Source organism: Sturnira hondurensis, unplaced genomic scaffold (assembly GCF_014824575.4).
Source record: "Sturnira hondurensis isolate 20B ecotype Veracruz unplaced genomic scaffold, ASM1482457v3 Scaffold0004136, whole genome shotgun sequence".
NCBI classification, from domain to species: domain Eukaryota; kingdom Metazoa; phylum Chordata; class Mammalia; order Chiroptera; family Phyllostomidae; genus Sturnira; species Sturnira hondurensis.
Window position 1 is genome coordinate 21263450 of NW_028076767.1, and position 22615 is coordinate 21286064.

Here is a 22615-nt window from a genome sequence, read left to right on the forward strand (position 1 = left end):
ACATGGAGGGTTAGAAACAGGGGGGTGGGAGGGGGAGAAGGGGGGAGAAGGCACAGAAAATAGCATAGATGGTAGGTAGAAAATAGATAGGGGGGAGGGCAAGAATAGTGGGGGAAATATAGAATCTAAAGAACTTGAGACACGTGGTTATAAACTACTAAGGGGGGGAGAATGGTGGGGGAGGGAGTGTGTGGGTGGAGGGGAATGAAGGGGGGAATAGAACAACTGTAATGGTATAATCAATAAAAGATATTAAAAAAAGAAATTTGAGCATGGCTTATCTGAGTGCCTTTAGCTCAAGTCGTCTCAGGAGGCTGCAGCTATCTGCCAGGGCTGTGGTCTCATCTGAAACCTCAACGGGGAGGGAGTCATTTCCAAGCTCACTTGCATGGCTGTTAGCCCCTCACCTCATGAATGTCTCCGTGGAGTTGTTTTATGACATGGCAGCTTGCTTCCCTAGAAGTAAGAGAGAGCAACTCAGGGTGTGCCTGAGGCAGAAGCTACAATCTTTTAAACCTAATCCATAGCTATATTCCATCATTTTTGTTGTGTCCGGTTTGTTAGAATCAAGTCCAACTGATGCTTAATGGGAAGTATTACACAATGTGTGAATACCAGGAACTTGGGATCATTGGGGTCCATCTTAGAGGCTGCCTACCACTGTTGGTTTGCTAACATGACACGTGTTCAGTACTCAGCTGAGACTGAAGGGGAAGCCTTGGAAGAGCTTCAGAGTTCCCTCTTGCAGCTCTCTCCTCCCCGGCTCTGTGCTCTGTGAACTGTAGCTACTTTGTTCTCCCCAGAGTCTCAGTTGAATCTCATGAATTCAGAGAAAGCGCTTGAGTTTCTCTTCCCTGCACCATGTCCTGGAAAATCTCTAGGCAGTAAATTGGGGCAATAGTAGGGCTCACCCACTTTGTTTTCTATCTTTCAAGACCATGGCCAGATGGCCAATGTCTTGAAAACCATTTTTTTCATACGTTTAGCCTGATACTTCAGTCGTTTCAAGTGGGGGAGTAAATCTAGTCCATGTTGGGCCATTTGGCTGGAACCACAAGTCTAGATCTATGTTTCTTTTATTATAAAGTGTATTTCATTGATTATGCTATTATAGTTGTCCCATTTTTTTCTCCCCTTTACCCCTCTTCCCTGTACCCTGCTGTCTCCAGCATTCTCCCCACTTAGTTCATGTCTATGGGTCGTATATATAACTTCTTCAGCTTCTCCATTTCCCATACTATTCTAAACCTCCTCCTGCCTATTTTGTACCTACCAATTATGCTTCTTATTCCCTGTGCCTTTCTCCTCCCCCCCTCCCCACTGATAACCCCCCATGTGATCTTCATTTCTATAATTAACTTCCTGTTCTAGTTGTTTGCCTAGTTTGTTTCTGTTTTAGATTCAGTTGTTGATAGTTGTGAGATTATTGTCATTTTACTATTCATAGTTTTCGTCATCTTCTTGGATAAATCCCCTTTAACATTTCATATACTAAGGGTTTGGTGATGATGAACTTTAACTTGACCTTATCTGGAAAGTACTTTATCTGTCCTTCCATTCTAAATGAAAGCTTTGCTGGATAGAGCAATCTTGGATGTACTTCCTTGCCTTTCATGCCTTGGAATACTTCTTTCCAGGCCCTTCTTGGCCTGTAAGGTTTCTTTTGAGAAATTAGCTGACAGTCTTATGGGAACTCCTTTGTAGGTAACTGTCTCCTTGCTGCTTTTAAGATTCTCTCCTTATCTTTAATCTTGGGTAATGTAATTATGATGTGCCTTGGTGTGTTCCTCCTTGGGTCCAGCTTCTCTGGGACTCTCTGAGCTTCCTGGACTTCCTGGAAGTCTATTTCCTTTGCCAGATTGGGGAAGTTCTCCTTTGTTATTTGTTCAAATAAGTTTTCCACTCGTTGCTTTTCCTCTTCTTCTTCTGGTACCCCTGTAATTCAGATGTTGGAATGTTTAAAGATGTCCTGGAGGTTCCTAAGCCTCTCCTCATTTTTTTGAATTCTTGTTTTTTATTCTTTTGATTGGATATTTCTTTCTTTCTTCTGGTCCACACCGTTCATTTGAGTCCCAGTTTCCTTCCCATCACTATTGGTTCCCTGTACATTTTTCTTTATTTCACTTAGTGTAGCCTTCATTTTTCATCTAATTTGCGACCAAATTCAACCAATTCTGTGAGCTTCCTGATTACCAGTGCTTTGAACTGTGCATCTGGTAGGTTGGCTATCTCTTCATTGCTTGGTTGTATTTTTTTCAGGAGCTTTGATCTGTTCTTTTGGGGGGGGCATTTTTTTTGTCTTGACGGACTTGTTACGTATGAGGGGTGGAGCCTTAGGTGTCCACCAGGGCAGGGCAATCCACATCACTGTGTTGTGATGCTGTATGTGGGGAAGGGGTCTGAGAAGGAACAATGGCGCTTGCTCTGCTCTCTGCTGGATTTCAGTCACTTCCCCTGCTTCCCACAAGCAAATTGGACCCTTCTGGTGCTGATTCCCAGGTGGATTGGCTTGTGTATGTTCTAGGGGAATGTAACCTAGGGAGAGAGACCCTGTGGGTTTCTCCAATGAACTCTCCTGTGAGGCTGGGAGTTTCTCCTGTTGCCACCTCAACCCCCATAGGTGTTTTCAATCAGTGGTTTGAGGCTTTATTTCCCTGAACTGGAACCCTGGGTTGTGTGATTTGTCTTATTCCCCAATGTTCTTCCAGGTTTATCTATATGCAAATGTGGGACCGCCTGCTTCACCAGCTGCTGCCTTGCTTGCCTGGTCCTCCAGCCACCACCTTGCAGCGAGTCCTCCCCCCAGACGGTCTCCGCCCCTCCTACTGGTCTGGATGAGTGTTTTCTTTAACTCCTTGGTTGTCAGACTTCCATACAGTTTGATTTTCTGTCAGTTCTTGGTTGTTTTTTGTTTTTAAATTGTTGTTGACCTTCTTTTGGTTGTTTGAGGAGGCACAGTGTGTTTACCTACACCTCCGTCTTGGCCGGAAGTCTGAATGTTTCTTCTTTAACTCCTTGGTTGTCAGACTTCCATACAGTTCAATTTTCTGTCCGTTCTGGTTATTTTTTATTTTTAAATTGGTTGTTGTCCTTCTTTTGGTTGTGCGAGGAAGTGAAGCGTATCTACCTATACCTCCATCTTGGCCAGAGTCTAGATCTGTGTTTCTTAACAGCTGAGTTTCATTCTTTTGTGCATACATGCCATAATGAATTAAACTAATTAATTTTTACAAATATATTGGGTTATTTCCAATTTTTCACTTTTACCCTATTGTGGTGAATTTTCTGGTGTGTTTATCTTTGCATATTTGTGCAAAAAATATTGAATAAATTCTTAGAGGACTGAATCAAGTCATTGACCCAGCATGTACCAGCTATGTACATTTAAAATGTTGATAGGTATTGCCAAAATGCCTTCTAAAGAGCTTATACTCAGGCGTTTTTATATGTGCTGTGTTAAACCAGGACCTTCTTCTTGTGCAGTTTGGACTTTAAAAAAATATTTTATTTATTTAGTTTTAGAGAGAAGGGAAGGGAAGGAGAGAGTGGGAAAGAACATCAGTGTGTGGTTGCCTCTCATATGTCCCCTGCTGGGGACCTGGCCTGCAACCCAGGCATGTACCCTGACTGGGAATTGAACCAGCAACCCTTTGCTTCACATGCTCGTGCTCAATCCGTTGAGCTACACCAGCCAGGGCTGGATTTATTTCTGTTGATATTAACTTTAATAACTGATTCTGAGAGTTTGGATATCTGTTTTTAAAATCATCATTATTGAGCCCTGGCTAGATAGCTCTGTTTCATAGAGCAGAGTCCTGATACACCAAAGTTGTGGGTTTGATCCCCAGTCAGGACACATACAAGAGTCAACCAATGAGTGCAGAAATAAATGGAACAACAAATCAATGTTTCTCTCTCTCTCCTCTTTTCTCTCTCTAAAATAAATAAAAAATTTAAAGTATTATTAAGATTTAATTTTCATACAATAAATGCACACATTTAAATGTGTAGTTCAGTGAATTTTGAGAAACTTGTATCTGATATCTGTTACAACCACCAGAATCTAGGTATAAGATTCATCACCCCAAAAAGGTTCCTTATGCCCCTTCCCAGACGACCCCTATTCTTCATCCATGGTCCTAGTTAACCAACAATCTACTTTCTATTTGTGTGGAAAGTCTTTTCTATACATTTGTTTTTCCTAGGGTTTTATGTAAATAGAATCATGCCATATGCACTGTTTTATGTCTGGCTTCTTTCACTCAGCACAGTGGTTTTTGAGTGCTTGGTTACTCCTTTTTATTTCATAGGAGTATTCTCTTGGAGAACTTGTTACTAACTCTCATGAAAGGCCTATTATGTGCTGGGCACTGTGCTAGGTACATAGCACCTGCTTTTATCTGTCATTCTTACAGTTATCCTGCAAGGTTTCAAAGGGATTATGTGCCTTGTTCAAGGTTCTGTGGCTGGTTATCGATTTTCTTTTATTGCTGCCCCCGCCCCCAATTCCAATTTAAAAGCTCAAATAAATGTGATCTGCTAAAAGACATGAGCTTTGAATTAGGCAGACCTGAGTTCAGATCCAGCCTTTAGCCTTTTCCTGAGTGACTTAACCTCTCCATTGCTCATTTTATCTCTCAAATGAGGCCAGTGACAATTTTGTAGATGCAGTGGATATAAAGGCTCTAGCTCAGGGCCTAACACACAGGGACAATACAGGGACACCACAGTGTTGGGTTTTTTCTTTCTATTTTTCTTACTCTCCCCATGCTCCAGACTAGCCAGGCAGGTCACTATGATATAGCTCTAACTGCCACCACCACAACCGTCATATATGCAAAGACCTGCTACTGTGTTTTCTTGTGCTTTCTCTAACAGAATCTTCTCCTGTGCAGAGATTCAAGGAATTCCAGATTAAATCATATCCTCTACAGGATTTTAGTTCTTTGAAACTTCTGCATCTCCAGAAAGCCTGGGAGCAACAGGGGACCAGCTTTGGTAGGACGATTAATACCCAAGAAAGCAGTCTTCCAAAGCTCTTGGGCCCGAAGATCAAGTAAGTTGAGCTCTTGGCAGATAGAAGGGTCCAGATTTTGGTTGAAAAGGATGATATAACTTACAGGGCAGGAATGTCAGGGATACTGGGGAGGGAGTGGAGGTCGCAGGTGCAGCTTGACCCCAAAGGTCGGGGTGTGTGGGTAAGGCAGCTTGAGAGGTGCCAGGTTTGATATCCAGGAGCTGCATTCTCTGCCTCTAACTCTCAGGGCCACTCTAGGTGGCCAGCTGCTTCCTTTGTGAGGGAACCCATTTGAGGAAGAAGGGGCAGGACTGATCTTGTAGCTCTGATACTCTCTGTGTGTTGGTGGGCCTTGAGCCTCTTCAGAAAATTCCAACCATCCAAGGGTGGCAGTAGATAAGAAGCTGTGGAGTCATTTCAACCCAGGTTCACATCCCGGCTTGGCCACTTAGTTTAACTCTGTCTCCCTGGGCAAGGAACTTGACCTCTGTAAACCTTAGTTTCCTTGTCTGTAGATAATAGTGTCTAAGTCTCGGGGTTGTTGCAAGCTGGCAGTTAAATGAGACCATGATAACTATATCTAACACTTATGGAATATTCTGCCTAGTACTGGATTATCTAATTTAATCCTTCTCACCAAAAACCCTATGAGGTAAGTGTAAGTACTGATGTTATCACTCCTGTTTTTCAGGTGAGAAAACCAAGGTACAGAGAAAGATTGAGTTACTCCTTTGAGGTCACACGTGTAGGAAGTGGCAGAGTCAGGATTCAAGCCCAGATAGGTTGTTAGCACTTGGTCTTGTCTGGTACGGTTCTCACGATGGGGGAAGGTGGGTGCCCTTCTGCCTCAGCCCACAGAGGCTGAGGAACAGGAAAGGACTTGGTGGGCGCCAGCCAGAGGCAGCTCAATGCCGGACCCAGAGAAACACAACAGTACCCGCTCCCGCATTGAATATGGAGTAAAAATATTGCAGTGATACTGACAGTGGAATCAGCATCACCATCTCCAAACTGCTGTAGTGCCACTTTCCCAGAGTCTTTTGCCTGTTACAATTTCTAGCCTGCTTGTCTTCGTGATGAGCATCCCGTGGCTTCTGAGTCTTTTCTGTGATGGATATTCTTTCTAAGGGATCCAGTGCTTGAAATCCTATCCCAGTTCTTCTGAAGGTAGAGGTGGAACAGACCCCATTTCTCTGCTATAAATCAATAGGGGAAAAGGGACAGGTTAGACCCAGAAGTGAAAAATAAAGGATGTGCTGGGCATGTGCTACTCATGTGCAAGTCCTGAGGGTGAGGATGAGAGTAGGAGCCAGACTTACTGATGTGCTGGGTGAGTTCAGCTATATTTTCAGCTGACAAATAATCTTTTTCCTGCCTCTAATCCATATAGCATAGCCTGTCCCTTCCTTCTACCTAGCCTGAGACCAAAGAAAGCGCAACAAGATTGCCTGGTAAAATTAACCCCAGCATGAACAAAGTAGAGTCTCCAAGCCACCCATGGAAGTCTGTCTTTGTAAACAAACAAACAAAAACCATCTCTTCTCTGCCTTCCTCTCAAGAAGAGCCCCTGCTTTAGTTGTGTTCCTAAAGGCGCAGATCTTACTCTTTGTCAGTCTGTTCCATTTTTGGATAGCTCTCAGAAATTCCTTCCTCACGTTGAGGGTGTCAGCCAGCCTGGACTTCTTGCCCAGCAGGCCTCGTTCAGCTGTATGAGTTCCTTAGCCCCTTCTTGTACATGATAGCTTTCAGGAGTTTGAAGGGGTCCTACCATCTTCTCTTCCAGGTATTCCCTTATTAAACTTCTCCAATTCCTGAAGCAATCAGTCCAGGGCTTGCTTTTGGGTTTTCTCACTTCCGAGAGAGGGGAGGAAGATCTCATGTTCCGTAGAGTTGGTGCTGGTTATCCATGGCCTCATAAACTGTCTGAGTTACAAACAAGTTATTTTTAACAAGTTGTCTAATTTCAGATCCAGGCAACCTCATCTGATCAAGTGTCCCATGATCAATACCAAGCATGGTGATCTCCCAAAGGAGGCGTCAGTGGGGGCCTACATCAAGATCCACACGGTGGACGAAGGAGAAGTCATTGTAAGAGTATGGAGAGCCCTGGCTATGATACAGTGTGTAACATGATGGGGTGGCAGTGTTAAATAATGACCGTAAAGGTTTAAAAACACCCTGCTCTATATGTGATGATCCAAAGGAGCATTATTGATTTTTTTAGATATGATAGTTTAAGAATTACCATATTATGTTTGTGTTTTTCAAAGAGTTCTTATATTTAGGAGATACATGTCAAAATATTTACAGATAAAATATGACATCTGGAACTTGCTTTAAAATAATTTAGAATTAAGGCAAGGATGTCCTCACCCGCTACTCCTATTCAACATTGTATTAGAAGTCCTAGCTAGTGCATTAAGACAAGAAGAGGAAATAAAATATATACATATTGGGAAGGAAAAAATAAAGCTGTGTTTTTCTGCAGATACATGATTGTTTATGTAGACAATTTAAAGAATAAAAACAAATCATTGTTTTTATAGCTAATAAATGATTATTACAAAGTTGCAGGCAATGAACAATTGGTATTTGAAATTACAAACACAGTACCATTTGCAATAGCACTAAAAAGTGAAATACTTAGATGTAAATCTAACAAAATATGTTTAAGGAAATACATCCAAAATATATGAGGAAAACTATTAACTATAATGAAAGAATTCAGAGAAGATTTAAATAAATGGAAAGTATTCTATGTTCGTGGATTGTATGATTCCAATTCTGTGACATTTTGAAAAGGCAAAATCATAGAGATAATAAGATGATCAGAGATCGCCTGAGATTTGGAGTTCAGGAGCAGGGATGAATAGGTAATGCGCACGGGAGTTTTAGGAGAGCAAAATTATTCTATTTGTTACTGTAATGGTGGATTCAAAACTCTAAGAATTGGTGAAAACCCATTGAACTGTATACAACACAAAGAGTGAACCTTAATGTATGCACTTTGTAAGAACAAAAGATGTCATCTGGGAGATCAGGGGATTTCAGAAAGGAATCATATACTATGATAGGAAAATCTAACCTTATGACAAATGAATGAAACCATTTCAATGAAGGGGGTGAGAGAAAAGAGTGCCAAAGACCTAAGGATTTGGAGATGCCTGGAGTCTGTAAGGCTAAAAGCAAGAGGAACTGCGTATGAGCATTGTACTCTACTTGATAAAGTTGTTTTCCATCAATGTATGGATTAACAATTAATACTTCTGTACATGATACTGAAATGGATTAGTTAAGTAAATGAATGAATCAGTGAAATAAATGAATGATTGGAGCCAGGTATCTCACCACTGGAATGGAAATTTACAGATAAGCAAGGGCAAGAGGTTAGAATGATCCATATGATAATGGGTCAGAGTTGAAGACATCAGATGCACTCATGTTTAATTTAATATTGATATAGATAATTACATATATAAATATTTATCAATATATGTGTAAACATATACCTTTTGCCCTGTCAGCTGACAGGACCTAAAAGAAATGACATCCCTATAGCAATGAGCACACTTAGCACCCAAATCTTGGTGTCTAATACCATTCTTCAACAAGAAGAAAAGGGCTCCTTGGGAAATGATTGATTTTAGAACTAGGGCAGGAAATATTCAAGATGAACCTGGAGTATTTTGTAGTGTCAGGAAGTACTCAAAGTATAAAATAAACATTCATGACAACATGCCAATGCAATGCATAAATAATGAATAAATTAATTTAAAAAGAGACAAACCTCTATGCAGAAGAATTCCGAATACTTTCTGTAGTTACTCTGCCCTAAAGGAGAGGATGCTTATAACTCCCTGCTCCTCAGGTGTGGGCTGCACATAGTGATTTCCTTCCAAAGAGTACTGTATGGAAAGGGAAAAAATAACTTTACAGAAGTAAAACCTAAGAAACACTACCGCAGCCAGCTGATCAAGGCCAACACTCACAGGAATGAGTCAGGTTGATAGGATGTCCCTTTGATATGACATCCAAAAATGGGGTATGTGATGAGAATGGCCCTGCATCTCTGCGGTCCTCTTCCTGAGCCCTGTGTGTAGTCGTCTGAGTCTGCAAAGCTGCTCCCTCCTATGTGCTCTTCCCAGTGTTCCTCAGTTCCAGTGTCACCAGAGTCCTCGTCACGCCCTTCTCACCCGTGTGGTGGCAGGCTCTTTAACGCTCCTGCCCTGCTGACCTGTGTGTCTTCATACTGTCTGGAAGCCCCAGGCACTACCTCAGCCCACGGTGAATGCTGATTGAATAGTTTTGAGCTCTTAGAAGTCTTTTTCTTTTATTCAGTAAAATTCTGCCTCCTGCAACTTTAACTAGTTCCCTGCACCTCCCCCCACTATAGCCCATTCCCAAGAACAAAACAGAAGAAATCAGCTTCCTTGCCATGTAATGGCCCCAAAGTATTTAGAGAATGCTGTTTTGTTTTTCATTCAGCACGTATGGAACCAGGCACAGTGCCAATGAGCTGTTACTTATTTTCTTATTCAGGCAAAACATCCTCCATTCCTTCAGTTAATCTTCACGTGATATAGTTTCCAGCCTTCTTACTGTTCACTTCACTGCAGTTTGTCAGTGTTTCTGAGTGAGGTGCTCCGGACTGAACTCAGACACCTGAGGCCTGGTGCCTGGTCCATGAATGCTGCCTGGCACATTGCAAGGTGGAGGAGCTGGGGATGCTTGGCATCTGGGCAGAAGGAGGCACCAGAGGACAGGGAGGGTGTTGTCCCATTTGGTAGATGACGAGAGGAATGCGAGGCTGTGTAAGATGGCAGGAGAACAACAGGATGCACACGGTAGAGGTCCTGCAATGCCGGAATAGGGGCCTGGGACTTGCTTCTCTAAGAAGACCTGGCCGGCTTTGGGTGGGGCCCAGAGCAAGGGCCTCATTGCTTCATTCACCACACAGAGTCCAATACATAGAAAGGCCCCACAAATATCTGTTAACAGGACCCTTTTAATGAAGATGCTTGTGGATATGTCTTTGGTAAGATCTTTTCTCTGCTTTCAAGGCTTTAGCTTTACTTGTAGGATAACGAATGGTGATAGCTGTTACTATTGCACTGACCAGAAGATAGGAGGTCACATTTTCCTCATTCTCAGGAGCAGGAGGTGGAGCTGGGTTGGACCTGGAAAAAGCAGACCTTGGGTCCCAGAGCAGAGACCTAGGTGTTGAGCCAGGAGGCATTAGGGAATGAGCTTCTCCAGAGAATAGGCAGCCTGAGGTCTCAGAGATGGTCTGGACTGGGCAGGTCAGGGCCATGGAAAGCGCAGAAGGAAGATGAAATTGCAATGGGGTGGTGTCTTATTCTCATTTTGCTTCTAATTAGCCAGCTGCGTGGCCTGGGGGCATCACTTTATCTCACTGAATCTGTGTTCTCATAAAAAAATTAGGAAATTCAGCTGAGTGAGTTTCCAGCTATAATGTTCTGTGATTCCATCTGAGCATCATTTAGTGGTATTTTTCAAGCATCTACTGTGCTCCAAGCATTCTACAAGGTACCAGTGTCAGTGAGAAAATGGACATCATTCCTGACTTCATGGGGCTTACGATCTAGTCTGGGAATAGAAAATATACCAATAAACTAGCAAACATATAGAAAAATGCAAATTGCTGTTAGAAACAGAGTAGAAAGTTGGGTTGAGGGGGACAGGCTTCTTAAATACAGTGGTCAAGGAAGGCTGGTCTGAGGAGGTGATATGTAAGCTGAGACTGGAATGATGACAAGAACAAACTATGGGTAACCTGAAGCAAGAGTGTTACAGATAAAGCCTGAGGTGGGAAAGAGCTTGGCACGTTGAGGGGATCAGAAGGGCGAGCAGCGTGGCTAGAACGGAGTAAATAAGGCAGGGCAATATAAAGTCTGGCTAGAGAGCCTGGCAAGGGCCAGAAAGCCCCAGACTTAAGCTATTTGAAGGCACAAGGGAGAGGAGGGGCCTGCTCCCTAGCTAGAGTGTTGGGGGGGGGGGATTGGAGGTAGGTATGAGTGCCAGAAGGCAGTGCTGTCCTTAGTGAGGCCCTGAACAGGTCACGGGGTTCAAATACTGGCTTCACCACTCTCTGTTCTCAGGCAGGTTACTTAACCTCTTTGTGCCTTAGTTTCCTCGTAGTGTAGTGGTTGAAAGCATGGACTCCGAAGACAGACAACCTGGGTTTAAATCCTAGCTTTATTGCTTCCTTGCTGTTATGTTGGGTACATTTCTGAGCCTCAGCAGAATCCTCTATAAAATGAGGACTCACCTCATGGGGCTGTTGTGAGGGTCACATGAGTAATATACACAAAAGTTACAGAAGGGGCAGAAATTTAGTGAATGCTCAGAAAACTTAGCTGGTGCCATTATCATTATATCATCATCATTATTATCATTGTTAATTACAAGGTGTATGACCTTTGACAAGTAAGTTGCCTTTCCTGAGCCTCATTTTCTACCTTTAAGGATGATAATCCTATCTTCCTTGTCGTTGTGAGGAATATATACATATATGCACACAATATATATATATATATACACTATATATACACATACATGCATATATACTCATATATACTCACACATGCATACATACATACACACACATACATCTATATATATGTGTCTATATTTCTACCATACAGTAGGAACTGAAGGGCAGCCATTATGGTTTCTTTGCAAGGTCTGGCCCTACAGAAGGGGTTTCATGCTCACTATACTAAATGTAACTGACTTGTGAGGTGCTTCGTCATTCTTATACACAGCATCTTGTTTGGACCTTCAACAGCTGTCTCGAACCCAAATGGTGGGGTGGAGGATGCTGTTCCAAATCCCACTTCAGATCTTTCAAATTCAGAATCCTTCAGAGAGGGTTTTACAGACGGCTCAGTCGGGTGTAACTTGCCCAAAGTCGAATAACAAGTAAACAATTGGCTCTTCCTTCTGAAGCCAGGATTTTTCCTGATCCCAGTGGCCTTCTTAGAGCCGCTTTCTTGGTTTATGGCCCCCTCTCTGCTTAAGCCCTAAAGTGCAGGACACTGGAGACTCTGGGGCCACTGACCTCCGCTTCCCTTGCTACCCGAGTCTTAATAGCTGCGAATGCTGAGGAGTGAGCATTGGACTGGGAGGGATTTGGGCAACAAGGGCTTGGCCCCTTCTCAGGGTGTCTCCTTAGAAGGGGGTTATACTCTGAGTAAAACAACCAGGTATGCCTGTTGATTTCCACCTCCCTTCCAGATATAACCAAATAGGACTCCATACCAGGGAGACAAAGGCGTGCCATAAGCTGCAGAGAGGAGGCCGGTGGCCTCCAAGGTCTGTGCAGGATGGAGAGAGGACTGAGGCTCTCTGGGAACATGCATTAGGAGCCAAGACCTGCAGAAAAGGATGGGGGAGGGTGGTACTGCAAAAGGAAGCTCTAGAAGAGGAGGACTAGCTGTTTGATTTTTGTCACAATCCTAAGGAAGAGAAAACAGACTTACTTGGCACAAGGAAGTGTGGAGATTGATTAGGGAAAACTTGTTAAATGCCATCCCCTGGGGAGTGACCCTGAACACATTCTGGGAGAGAGCCAGCTGCCTGCAGGTAGGACAGGGACAAATGCCTCAAGGGCTGTTCTCATTTGAGGAGTGGGAGGATTGGATGTTGTGGAGCAAAAGGAGCCCTGGACTCCTCCCTGCTATTTGCTGAATGACCCTGGATGGATTCACATCCCCTTCGCAGCCTTGTTTTTCCCATCTAGAATACCTGCTAGTAGAAGTAGATGGTGTCTGAGGTCAAACGTTCTGGGACTTTTTTTCTCTAGGGCCTTCACCAGATCCTCCTCCCAAACAGCCAACAAGACATGCGGCCCTTGATCCTTGTGAGCCTGGGAGTTGAGTTGTTAACTGTGAGGAAAGAAAAATTTTGTGACCTGATTGACAGTGAGGTAACAGAAAAGTTGTCCGGGTTCAAGATCAAGTACCCCAGGTCAGTGCTGTACACCCCACCGGATCAAATGAACACAGTTTCACCTGTTGTTTTAGTAAAAGAAAGAATAAAACGCTAATACCTAATGCTGACAAGGGTGGGGGGAAACTGGTAGCTGTTGCTAGACTGTAAATGGGGTCAGTCCTTTGGACAATATAATTTTATTATGTTTCAAGGGCCATAAAACTGTTCTTACCCATGAAAGCAATGGTCCCCCCATAAATTTATCTTTATTAACTAAGTTGTGGGGAAAACTGCGTGCATGAGGGTGTTCAGAGTAGCATATTCATAACAAAGAGAAAACAATCACCACCACCCACACATGTTATAAGGGGATAGTTTAGAAAATTGTGGTCCATTCACTTGATGGAATGTAGCTGTTTCATTAAAATTATAAAGTTTAACGGCTCTCATAGGAGAAGGGTAAAATAGGTAATTTAATGATAATGAAAAGGGCAGAGCATAAAATTGTATTTATACTATGACTATGACTTTGTAAAACACGAGCAAAAAATCTAGAAGGAGATAGGCAAAAATGGTAATTGTTGTGGGATTGCCAAATTGGTAATTGTCATTCTCTCTGGAAGGTGGGACTAAAAGGGGACTTTCTAGTTGCAGTTACACATTCCTCTCATTTTGTTTTTGCAGTGAGCATGCATTGCTTTTTGAATGAAGGGAGAAGATATACTTGGTACAAGTGTTGTCAGGGTAGTGCCATTATAGTGCCAACAAATGCCTCAAGGGCTGTTCTCATTTGATGAGTGGGAGGATTGGATGTTGTGGAGCAAAAGGAGCCCTGGACTCCTAACTTCCTTGGGACTCTCTGAGCTTCCTGGATTTCCTGGAAGTCTATTTCCTTTGCCAGACTGGGGAAGTTCTCCTTTATTATTTGTTCAAATAAGTTTTCCACTCGTGGCTGTTTCTTTTCCCCTTCTGGTACCCCTATAATTCGGATGTTGGAATATTTAAAGATGTCCTGGGTGTTCCTAAGCCTCTCCTCACTTTTTTTGAATTCTCGTTTCTTCATTCTTTTCTGGTTGGATGTTTCGTTCTTCCTTCTGGTCCACTCCATTGATTTGAGTCCCAGTTTCCTTTCCATCACTATTGGTTTTCTGTGCTTTTCCCTTCATTTCAATTAGTTTAGCTTTCATATGTTCCTCTAATTTGTGGCTAAAATCAACCAGTTCTGTGAGCATCGTGATCACCAATGTCTTGAATTGTGCATCTGAGAGGTTTGTTATTTCTTTTTCGCTGAGAGTTATGGGCTCTGGGGCTTTGAGTTCTTCTTGAGCCATATTTTGGACTGTTTGTGCCTGTACGTATGAGGAGCAGAGCCCTAGGTGTTCACCATGGCCGGGCCACTCAGTCGCTGGGTTGTGACGCTGTATGTGGGGGCGGGGCCAAAGGAAAGCAATGATGGGCCCTCTCTGCTGCCTCCCGCCACCAGGCCACGTGGTCTGTCCCACTGCGGGCGAATGTGTGACCACGGTCAGCCTGCCACTGGGTTCACCCGCTGGGGCCTGTGCGGTCTGTCTCACTGCTCATTCCTTTGCTGGTTTATCTGTGCGAGAATGTGTGACCGCAGCCAGCCCACCGCCCCACGCCCTCACTGGGTCAGCCCGATGTGGAACTGCCTGGGTGCCTGGGGTCAGAGGATCTTTCGCGCCTGTCCCCGCTCCGCTACTGGCTCAGCCCCTCTTACCAGTCCGGTTGAACAGATCATTGTTGTCGGACTTCCGTATAGTTCAATTTTCTGTTCTTTGGCTGCATCTTTGTTCTCCAAACCTTTGTTGTATTCAAACTTGGTTGTGGGAAAAGGCACAGTGTTTCCACCTATGCCTCCATCTTGGCAGAAGTCTCTGTTTATTGATTTTAAAGAGAGAGGGAGAGAAAGATCTATCAAACCTCCCATATACACTGGACCAGAGATCAAACCGCAACCTTTTTGGTGTATGGGACGATGCTCCAACCAACTGTGCCACCCAGCCAGGGCTGCGCCCTACTATTTTCTTGATATACTCCTACTACTTTCTCCATCTGATTCATCTCTGGGTGACATGCCCCTACACCCGCTTTGGGACCCCCAGCCTCGACTCTTACAAGTCTTACCACTGGTAACCCTGCCTCAATCTCCTCTTCACCAGATCCTTTCCGCTCTTGCTAAAAGTCAAATCTGGCTGTGTTACATTCCTGCTTAAAACTTTTCAGTGGTAGCCCGACACATGTAGCTCAGTTGGTTATGTGTCATGGGCAAAGTGAAAGGTCACCATTTGGATGTCCTCAGGGCACATGCCTGGGTTGTGTGTTCTGATCCCTGTCAGGGCACATAGGACAGCGATGCTTCTGTCTCACACACTGATGTTTCTCTTCCTCTTTTTCTCCGCCCCCCCTTCCCCTCTCTGTAAAAATAAATGAATAAATTCTTAAAAAAATAAAACCAAACAAAACTTTCAGTGGTCTCTAACTGCCTATAGGATACAGTACAGGCTCAGTGCCACATAAATGGCTCTTCAGAGTCTGACCCCTCAACTTCCCTGCAGGGGCTTTCCTGCCCCTCCTCTAACACACTTCAGCAACCCAGGCAGACTGCCTCAAGCACCCTGTACATACCTGCCTTTGCCATTGTAGGCCTTCCTGTCTAAAAGGCCATTCCCCAGTCCTATCCCTCTTTTGCTAATAAGTCCCTGCTCATTCTTTAATATTCATCTTCCAGAAACCTTTCCTGACTGACCCCCAGGAGGGGTTAGTTCCCCTTTCTGTACACTCACTGTACTCCCTCCACAGCTCTCCTGTGGGCTGTACATGTTGTATTATAGCTGTTGAGAGCTGTGTCATTTGTACAGTTCTTTCCCCACCACCTGATTAATTGCTTCACGGGGGCAGGAAATGTGCTTGACCCATCTTTCGTCTCTAGCACTTGTACAGTACCGGGTAGGTGCTCAGTAATTGTTGAATGAGTGGGACATACTCATTGCAGAAAAGTAGAAAATGCTGAACACTTAAAAAGGTGGGAACCAAAATCATTTGTATTGCTTCCTCCATCCCAATGAACATTCTGTGTATTTCTTTTTAGTATTTTTTAACCACATGGATATGCGCCAAATCTATCACTTATTATTCACACACACACACAGTTTTTTGATGGGGATCTTGTGGATTATACAAGTTCGCACCCTCCTCCTTTTTCTTTTCTTGTGGTGATATTGTAATCAGACTCGGTTTTGCTGGCAAGTGTTGGAAGCAAGTGATTCCAATGTTAGAGAGAGGTGGTGTGAAGGTAGGCAGATCTGTAGCTATGTCCCATAAGCCCCTAAAAAGATTCGATATGGGATCTCTATGACCTTGGATAAACCATTTCCCTTCTCTAGGCTTCAGTCTCTGATCTGCAAAACCAGAAAATTAGACTAGAACAGTGTTCTCTAAAGTATGGAACATATTCACAGAAGGTTTACAAGATGATTGATTGACACTGTTAGTTTTAACAGCTATGTATTTATTCTAGTGTGAAGTAGAAAAATGACTCACTCACCAAACCCATGATCTGACAGATTTTGTTGCTTAGAACAAAGCCAAAGTAAATATTCAGTTGAAAGAAACTAAGTAGATTTAAGAAAAGTCATTAATAAATTAAAAAAACTGATAACAAATAGATATGGCCCAAATTGGAGCAGTTTTGTGAGAAAAACAAGTTGGGAAACAGTGGTGGTTCCTTGCAGTCCAAAAATGCCACAATTCTCTGCATACTACCCGTATAGAAAATGGCTACTTAGAGCCATCTACCCAAGGAACCACTTAAAGAGCCTTAGGTCCTCACATAATGCATGGCATATGATGGGTGTCAGTTAATGTCTGTTGAATTGAATTCAGAAAAGGTTTCAGTAGGTTTGAGGGTGGCAGATGTTGGGGCTGCCCAGTCAGCACTTCACGGCAATCGTCTGTAATGCTGACATACTGAGTTCTGGCTTACTCATTAATTGTTGAATTCCTGGTTTTCTAAACTGCTAAAGCAGGCAGAAATCATATCCATTATCTAGCTCAAACCCTCATGTTTTCACTGAGGACCGCGAGGCCCAGGAAAGGGGCTGTGACATCCTGTATGTCACATAGTCACTGGCCAGGACACCTGTCCTGTAAATGCTTTGGGCTAGAAAACCTGAAACCTCTCTTCCTACAAACACAGGGAGTGCCGTGTAGAAAATAATCACAAGAAAGAAGGGAAATCTCCAAGGGCAAGGTGAAGAGGAACCTAAAAACTAAAGCACATAGAGGGGATCCAGTGTTGGGATTGCCCAGCGAGGATGGGAGTTAAAGGGATCCTGGGTTGAAGTTGTACACCCTGCAAGGGAGGTGACACTTTCAGTTCATGTGAGGCAGGGACTGGAACTACAACTGCATGAAGCGGAGGCCTCTGGAAGAGCTGCCCCATTTAGTGAAAAACTAGATGAGAACTTGGTATGACCATCAGCATCTGGAAGTAACATGGAATTTTGTTTGTCTTAACTTGGAAAAAGAAGGTCCCCTAAGAATTTGTAATCATCTGTTTACTTCCCCTCAGGGTTTGGTGAGTCCCTTAGCCTCTTTGGCCAGGGTTTCCATATTTGTGAACTGAAGTGGTTATGAGGATTAAATTAATTAACAAATGTAAAGCGTTTGGCACATGGTAAGTGCTAAGTCAGAGTTAGTGTTGTTATTGATTATGTAAGAAATTGGAAGTTAATGGAAATTTTTAAATGACGACTCTCCAGTGGTATGCGGGTGAATGTTTAGCAACAAACTCGCTGGGAGGTGGATGGCAAACCTGATTTGAAGTGTTTGCTAATTTCTGTGGCGTACACACTCCCACCATGCCCAGTTTTGAGCTGTCAACCTGGTGTCACTGAACGTGAAGTTGAGAAGAGATGCGCACAGTTGGCTCCCGTGAGCTGGTGGGTGCTGACTTGGATGCACCACTGAGACCAATAGGACTAGATTGTAGCCTCCGTCAATTTCTGGATTTTTATTATGTTGATATCTATGAATCAAAGTGGACTCTGTTCTGGTCAAATAATGTGGCCAGAAGAGTGTTCTAATATGTTTGTGACTTATTAGGCTTGCCTCCTTAGGTGAGAGTACAGGTGAGTCAATGGAAATTGAACATGCTCCTCCCTTGCTGTGGTCTCAGAAGGAAATGAGCCAATGAGTACTGAGTTCATGCTACTCTCCCCTGCTTTCCCTGATCTTACCTGCTGTGAGGGCAAGGGGCAGAGCGGAACAAGGACACCAAGGCCAGCTAGGGGAGCTAGCATTCTGCTTTCTGTCTTTATAGATATGTCTCTTACTAGATATAAGTGACATCCTACAAGATATGGTCTTTTGTAACTTGCTTCTTTGCATATTTTCAAGGTTCATTTGTGTTGCAGCATGTATCAATACTTTATTCCTTGTTATTGTCAAATAATATTCTATTGCTTGTATGTACCATGCTTTATCCATTCATCAGATGGTGGACATTTGGTTTTTTTCTACTTTTTGGCTATTATGAACAATGCTGCTATGAACATTCTTGTACAGATATTTTTTAAAATATATTTTATTGGTTATGCTATTACAGTTGTCCCAGTTTTCCCCCTTTGTCCCCTCCCACCTAGTACCCCCATTCCTTCCAGCAATCCCTTCCCTTAGTTCTTGTCCATGGGTCATGCATTTGGCTGCTACATTACCTATACCATTCTTGACATACCTGTATTTATTTTGTGCCTACTAATTTGTGCTTCTTAATCCCTGTACCTTTCCCTCTATTCTCCCCCTTCCCCCTCTCAACTGATATCCCACCAAATAATCTCCTTATCTATGATTCTGTTCCTGTTCTGCTTGTTTGCTTAATTTGTTACTTGAATTCAATTATAGGTAGTTGTGAATTTATTGCCATTTTAATGTTCATTGTTTTGATCTTCTTTTTCTTATATAATTCCCTTTAGCATTTTATATATAATAGCATGACAATAATGAACTCCTTTAGCTTTACCTAGTCTGGGAAGCACTTTATCTGTCCTTCAATTCTAAATGATATCTTTGCTGGATAGAGTAATCTAGGTTGTAGGTCCTTGCTTTTCATCACTTTGAATACTTCTTGCCTACATGGTTTCTTTTGAGAAATCAGCTGATAGTCATATGGGAACTCCTTTGTAGGCAATGCTCTGCTTTTCTCTTTCTGCTTTTAAGATCTTCTATCTTTAATCATTGGCATTTTAATTATGATTTGTCTTGGTGTGGTCCTCTTTGGGTCCAACTTGTTTGAGACTCTCTGTGCTTCCTGGACTTGTATGTCTATTTCCTTCACCAGATTAGGGAAATTTTCTTTCATTATTTTTTCAAATAATTTTTAAATTTCTTACTCTTGTTACTCTCTTTCTAGCATCCCTATGATTCAGATGTTGGTACATTTAAAGATGTCCCATAAGCCCTGGTCAGGTGGCTCAGCTGGTTGAGTTACTTTCCTGTACACCTGAAGATGTCCCAGAGGTTCCTAAGCTTTTCCTCATTTTGTGAATCCTTTTTTTTCCTGCTGTTTCAATTGAATGCTTTTCCAGTCCTTTCATTCCAAATCATTGATCTGAGTCTTGGCTTCATCCTTTCTGCTGTTGGTTCCCTATGGGTTTTTCTTTATTTCACTTAATGCAACCTTCATTTCTGCCTGGGACTTTCTTATGGTGTTGAAGTACCCACTGAATTGCTGGAGCATCCTGATAACCAGTGTTTTGAACTCTGCTTCTAATAGGTTGCTTATCTCCATCTTATTTAGTTCTTTTTCTGGAGTTTTGTTCTGGTCTTTCATTTGGGCCATATTTCTTTGTCTCCTCATTTTGGCAGCCTTCCTGTGTTTGTTTTTGTGTATTATGTAAAGCTGCTTTGACTCCCTGTCTTAGTAGTGTGGCTTATCTTAGAAAGGTGCACTTGTTAAGCTATATGGGGTGGAGCCTTAGGTAACTGCTAGGTTGGGGCAACCTGTGTCACTGCTCTGCTGCTGTTTGGAAGAGAGCTTGAAGGGGGGCAATGCCACTGCCTGGCCTCTGGAGTTTTGCCTGGGAGGAAGCTGTCTCCCAGAACTCACACTTCACTTTCTCCCCATGTGCCATTGGTGCCCTTTCAGCTGTTGCCCTGGTGCTGAATTCAAGGGGTGGTGGTCTGTGTGAGTCCCAGTCTGTTGGGGGCCCTTTAAGAGGAGTCTTTGGAGAATCCTGCAGGTTCTTCTGCCATCCCAACCCTCACTGGTTTAGCCACGTTATGGGGATTTATTTTCCTGGCACTGGAACCCTGGGCTGGGTGGTCTGGACTGGAACTGGGATCCCGCTCCCAAGGTATCCCTCCCATTTTTTATTCACCGCACATGGATGTGGGACTTCCCATTCCCGTCTCTGCACCTTTCCACCCCTCTTACCCAACTGGTTGAGTGTGGCTTCTTTAGATCAGTTGGGTTTGGTTATCAGACTTCCACACAGCTTGATTTTCTGGCAATTCTGGGTGATAATCTGTTTTGTTGTATAGTTGTATTTTTTGCTGTAGTTGTGAGCAGTGTGAGGCATGTTTATCTATGCCTCCGTCTTGACTGGAAGTGAACCTCTTGTGCAAATTTTTCTGTGGACATTTGTTTCCATTTCCCTTGAGTATATACTCAAGCATATACTCAAGTATATACCTAGGAGCAGACTTGCTGAGTCATAAGTGAACTCTGTTTAACCTTTTGGGGAACTTCCAGACTGTTTTCCAAAGTGGCTGCACCAGTTTACATTCCCATTATTAATGTATGGGAACCCCCGTCCTAGTATTTTCACATCCTCATCAGCACTCATTATCTGTCTTTTTAATTATAGCCATTCTAACGGGTGTAAGTGATATCTCACTCTGGCTTTGATTTACATTTCCCTGATAGCTACTAGTCACATATGTAATTTAAAAATTTCAGCAGCCCCATTAAAGAAGGAAAATGGGTGAAATGAATTGTAATAATATATTTTATTGAATTCAGTATATCTAAAATGTTATCATTTCAACATGTAATCAACATAAGAATTATTAAGTACTCTACATTCTTTTTTGTTCTAAGTTTTTGAAATCAGGGGTATGTTTTATACTCCCAGCACATCTGTAATTCAGAATGGCCACCCTTCGGGCACTCAGAGGCTGCATGTGGCTCATAAGCACTGGGTGGGATAGCACAAGTCTAAGGGAAGAAAGTGTAGAAAGGTACAGGAGGCAGAGAGAAGAATCTGGAAAAAGGTGCTGAGGTGGAAAGCTGCGCATTGTGTTTAGGGATTGCAAAGAGTGGGGGACGTGAGGCTGGAAGGGCAGAGGGACAGGGAGGAGCAGGCGTGGAAACCTCAGCCTCTGTGCTTTACCTTCAGTGATGACGATGTGTGCCAGAAGTTTCTCATGGAGAATAGCTGGAATGTCTTTCGGAAGGACCTGATGAGGCTGTTGGTAGAGCCTCGCCGATATCTACCACTCACCCAAATCCAGCACAAGAAGAAAGAAATCTACAGCCCCAAGTCTCTGACGCTGGATTTGTACAGCTTCAACAAGAAGACTAAACGTCGTTATCCCATTTTTATGGCACAGCAGAAAGGCCTCCCCCCACTGAGGATTGTCCAAGCTATCACACCACCCCGGTACAAAATCCAAGAACTCCTGCCTCAGTACAAGAATGCCGGTGTCCTGGTTTAAACCCAATAAAGGATGTGGGTTTTTGTCCACCGTGTTTCCTGAATGACCACCATGGGAGTTGTGGGGCTTGGAGTTGGGGGGCGATGGGGGCTGAGCTGTGGGTCTGGAGAGGTTTCTGAGGGCAGCAACTGGGGCACTGTCTCCCTTGATACGGAGCTGAGTGATGGATGGCAGGGTGTGGACAAGTTAATCCCTGGGGATGGTCTTGGGGTGGGAGGATCTTATCTACCAAGATGGATGGGAGACACAGAGGGGCTTAGATCAAAGTGAGCAAGACAGACTGTGAACTTAAATGCCTTCAAGGCCGGGCAAGTGATCTAAAGGGGCACAGCAGGAGGACTAGGGGGCAACAGGGGTGGTTGGGACTGGTGTGCACAATCCCATCCTGATGGGGCAGCTGCTCCTTGGACTCAGTCAGTCCATGCCATGCCAGGAAGTAAGCGCAAGGAAGTCAGGCCTGTTGCTGCTGGTCTATTTTTCAAGAGAACCAGGAAACCCACTATTTAAGAAGATTCCCACTGGTTTTTAAATGTGAGCAACTAATTCAAATTGTTTTTGAAATACCGTGTTAGGCAAACAAAACACATACGTGGGCTGTGTTGGATCTGCAAACTGCTATTCTGCCAATGCTCATCAAATACCTCTCTCAGACTGCCAGGGACTGGAGAGAGGCAGGACTATGGAGGGAGGCGTAAGAAGCCAGAGAGAGAGAGGTGGGAAGTGCAACAGGAGCAGCATCCTGGGTCAAGAATGAAGAGCAGCCTGAGAGAGGGGAGGCAGCGACGAGGGAGTGGCTGGTTGGACGTAAAGAGGGCTCCTCAGCTCCTCTGGGGAGGGCTACTGAATCTGAAGCCACCTGTCACGGACCTGAGCTGGCTGTCCTGTGGGCAGCCCAGGCCTAGAACTTAG

The 22615-nt window shown here is 43.6% G+C and overlaps 1 protein-coding gene across 1 annotated transcript in view; it reads left to right on the plus strand.

The window, feature by feature from the left end:
• The window catches only part of CNBD2 (cyclic nucleotide binding domain containing 2), a 48678-nt gene extending 26972 nt beyond the window's left edge, over nucleotides 1-21706 (plus strand). Inside the window, exons 9-12 of the mRNA XM_037044756.1 lie at nucleotides 4879-5056; nucleotides 6985-7105; nucleotides 12843-13006; nucleotides 21388-21706. Coding sequence (XP_036900651.1) covers nucleotides 4879-5056; nucleotides 6985-7105; nucleotides 12843-13006; nucleotides 21388-21706 — 782 coding nt within the window. The remainder of the gene's footprint in view (nucleotides 1-4878; nucleotides 5057-6984; nucleotides 7106-12842; nucleotides 13007-21387) is intronic.
• The last annotated feature ends 909 nt before the right edge of the window (nucleotides 21707-22615 follow it).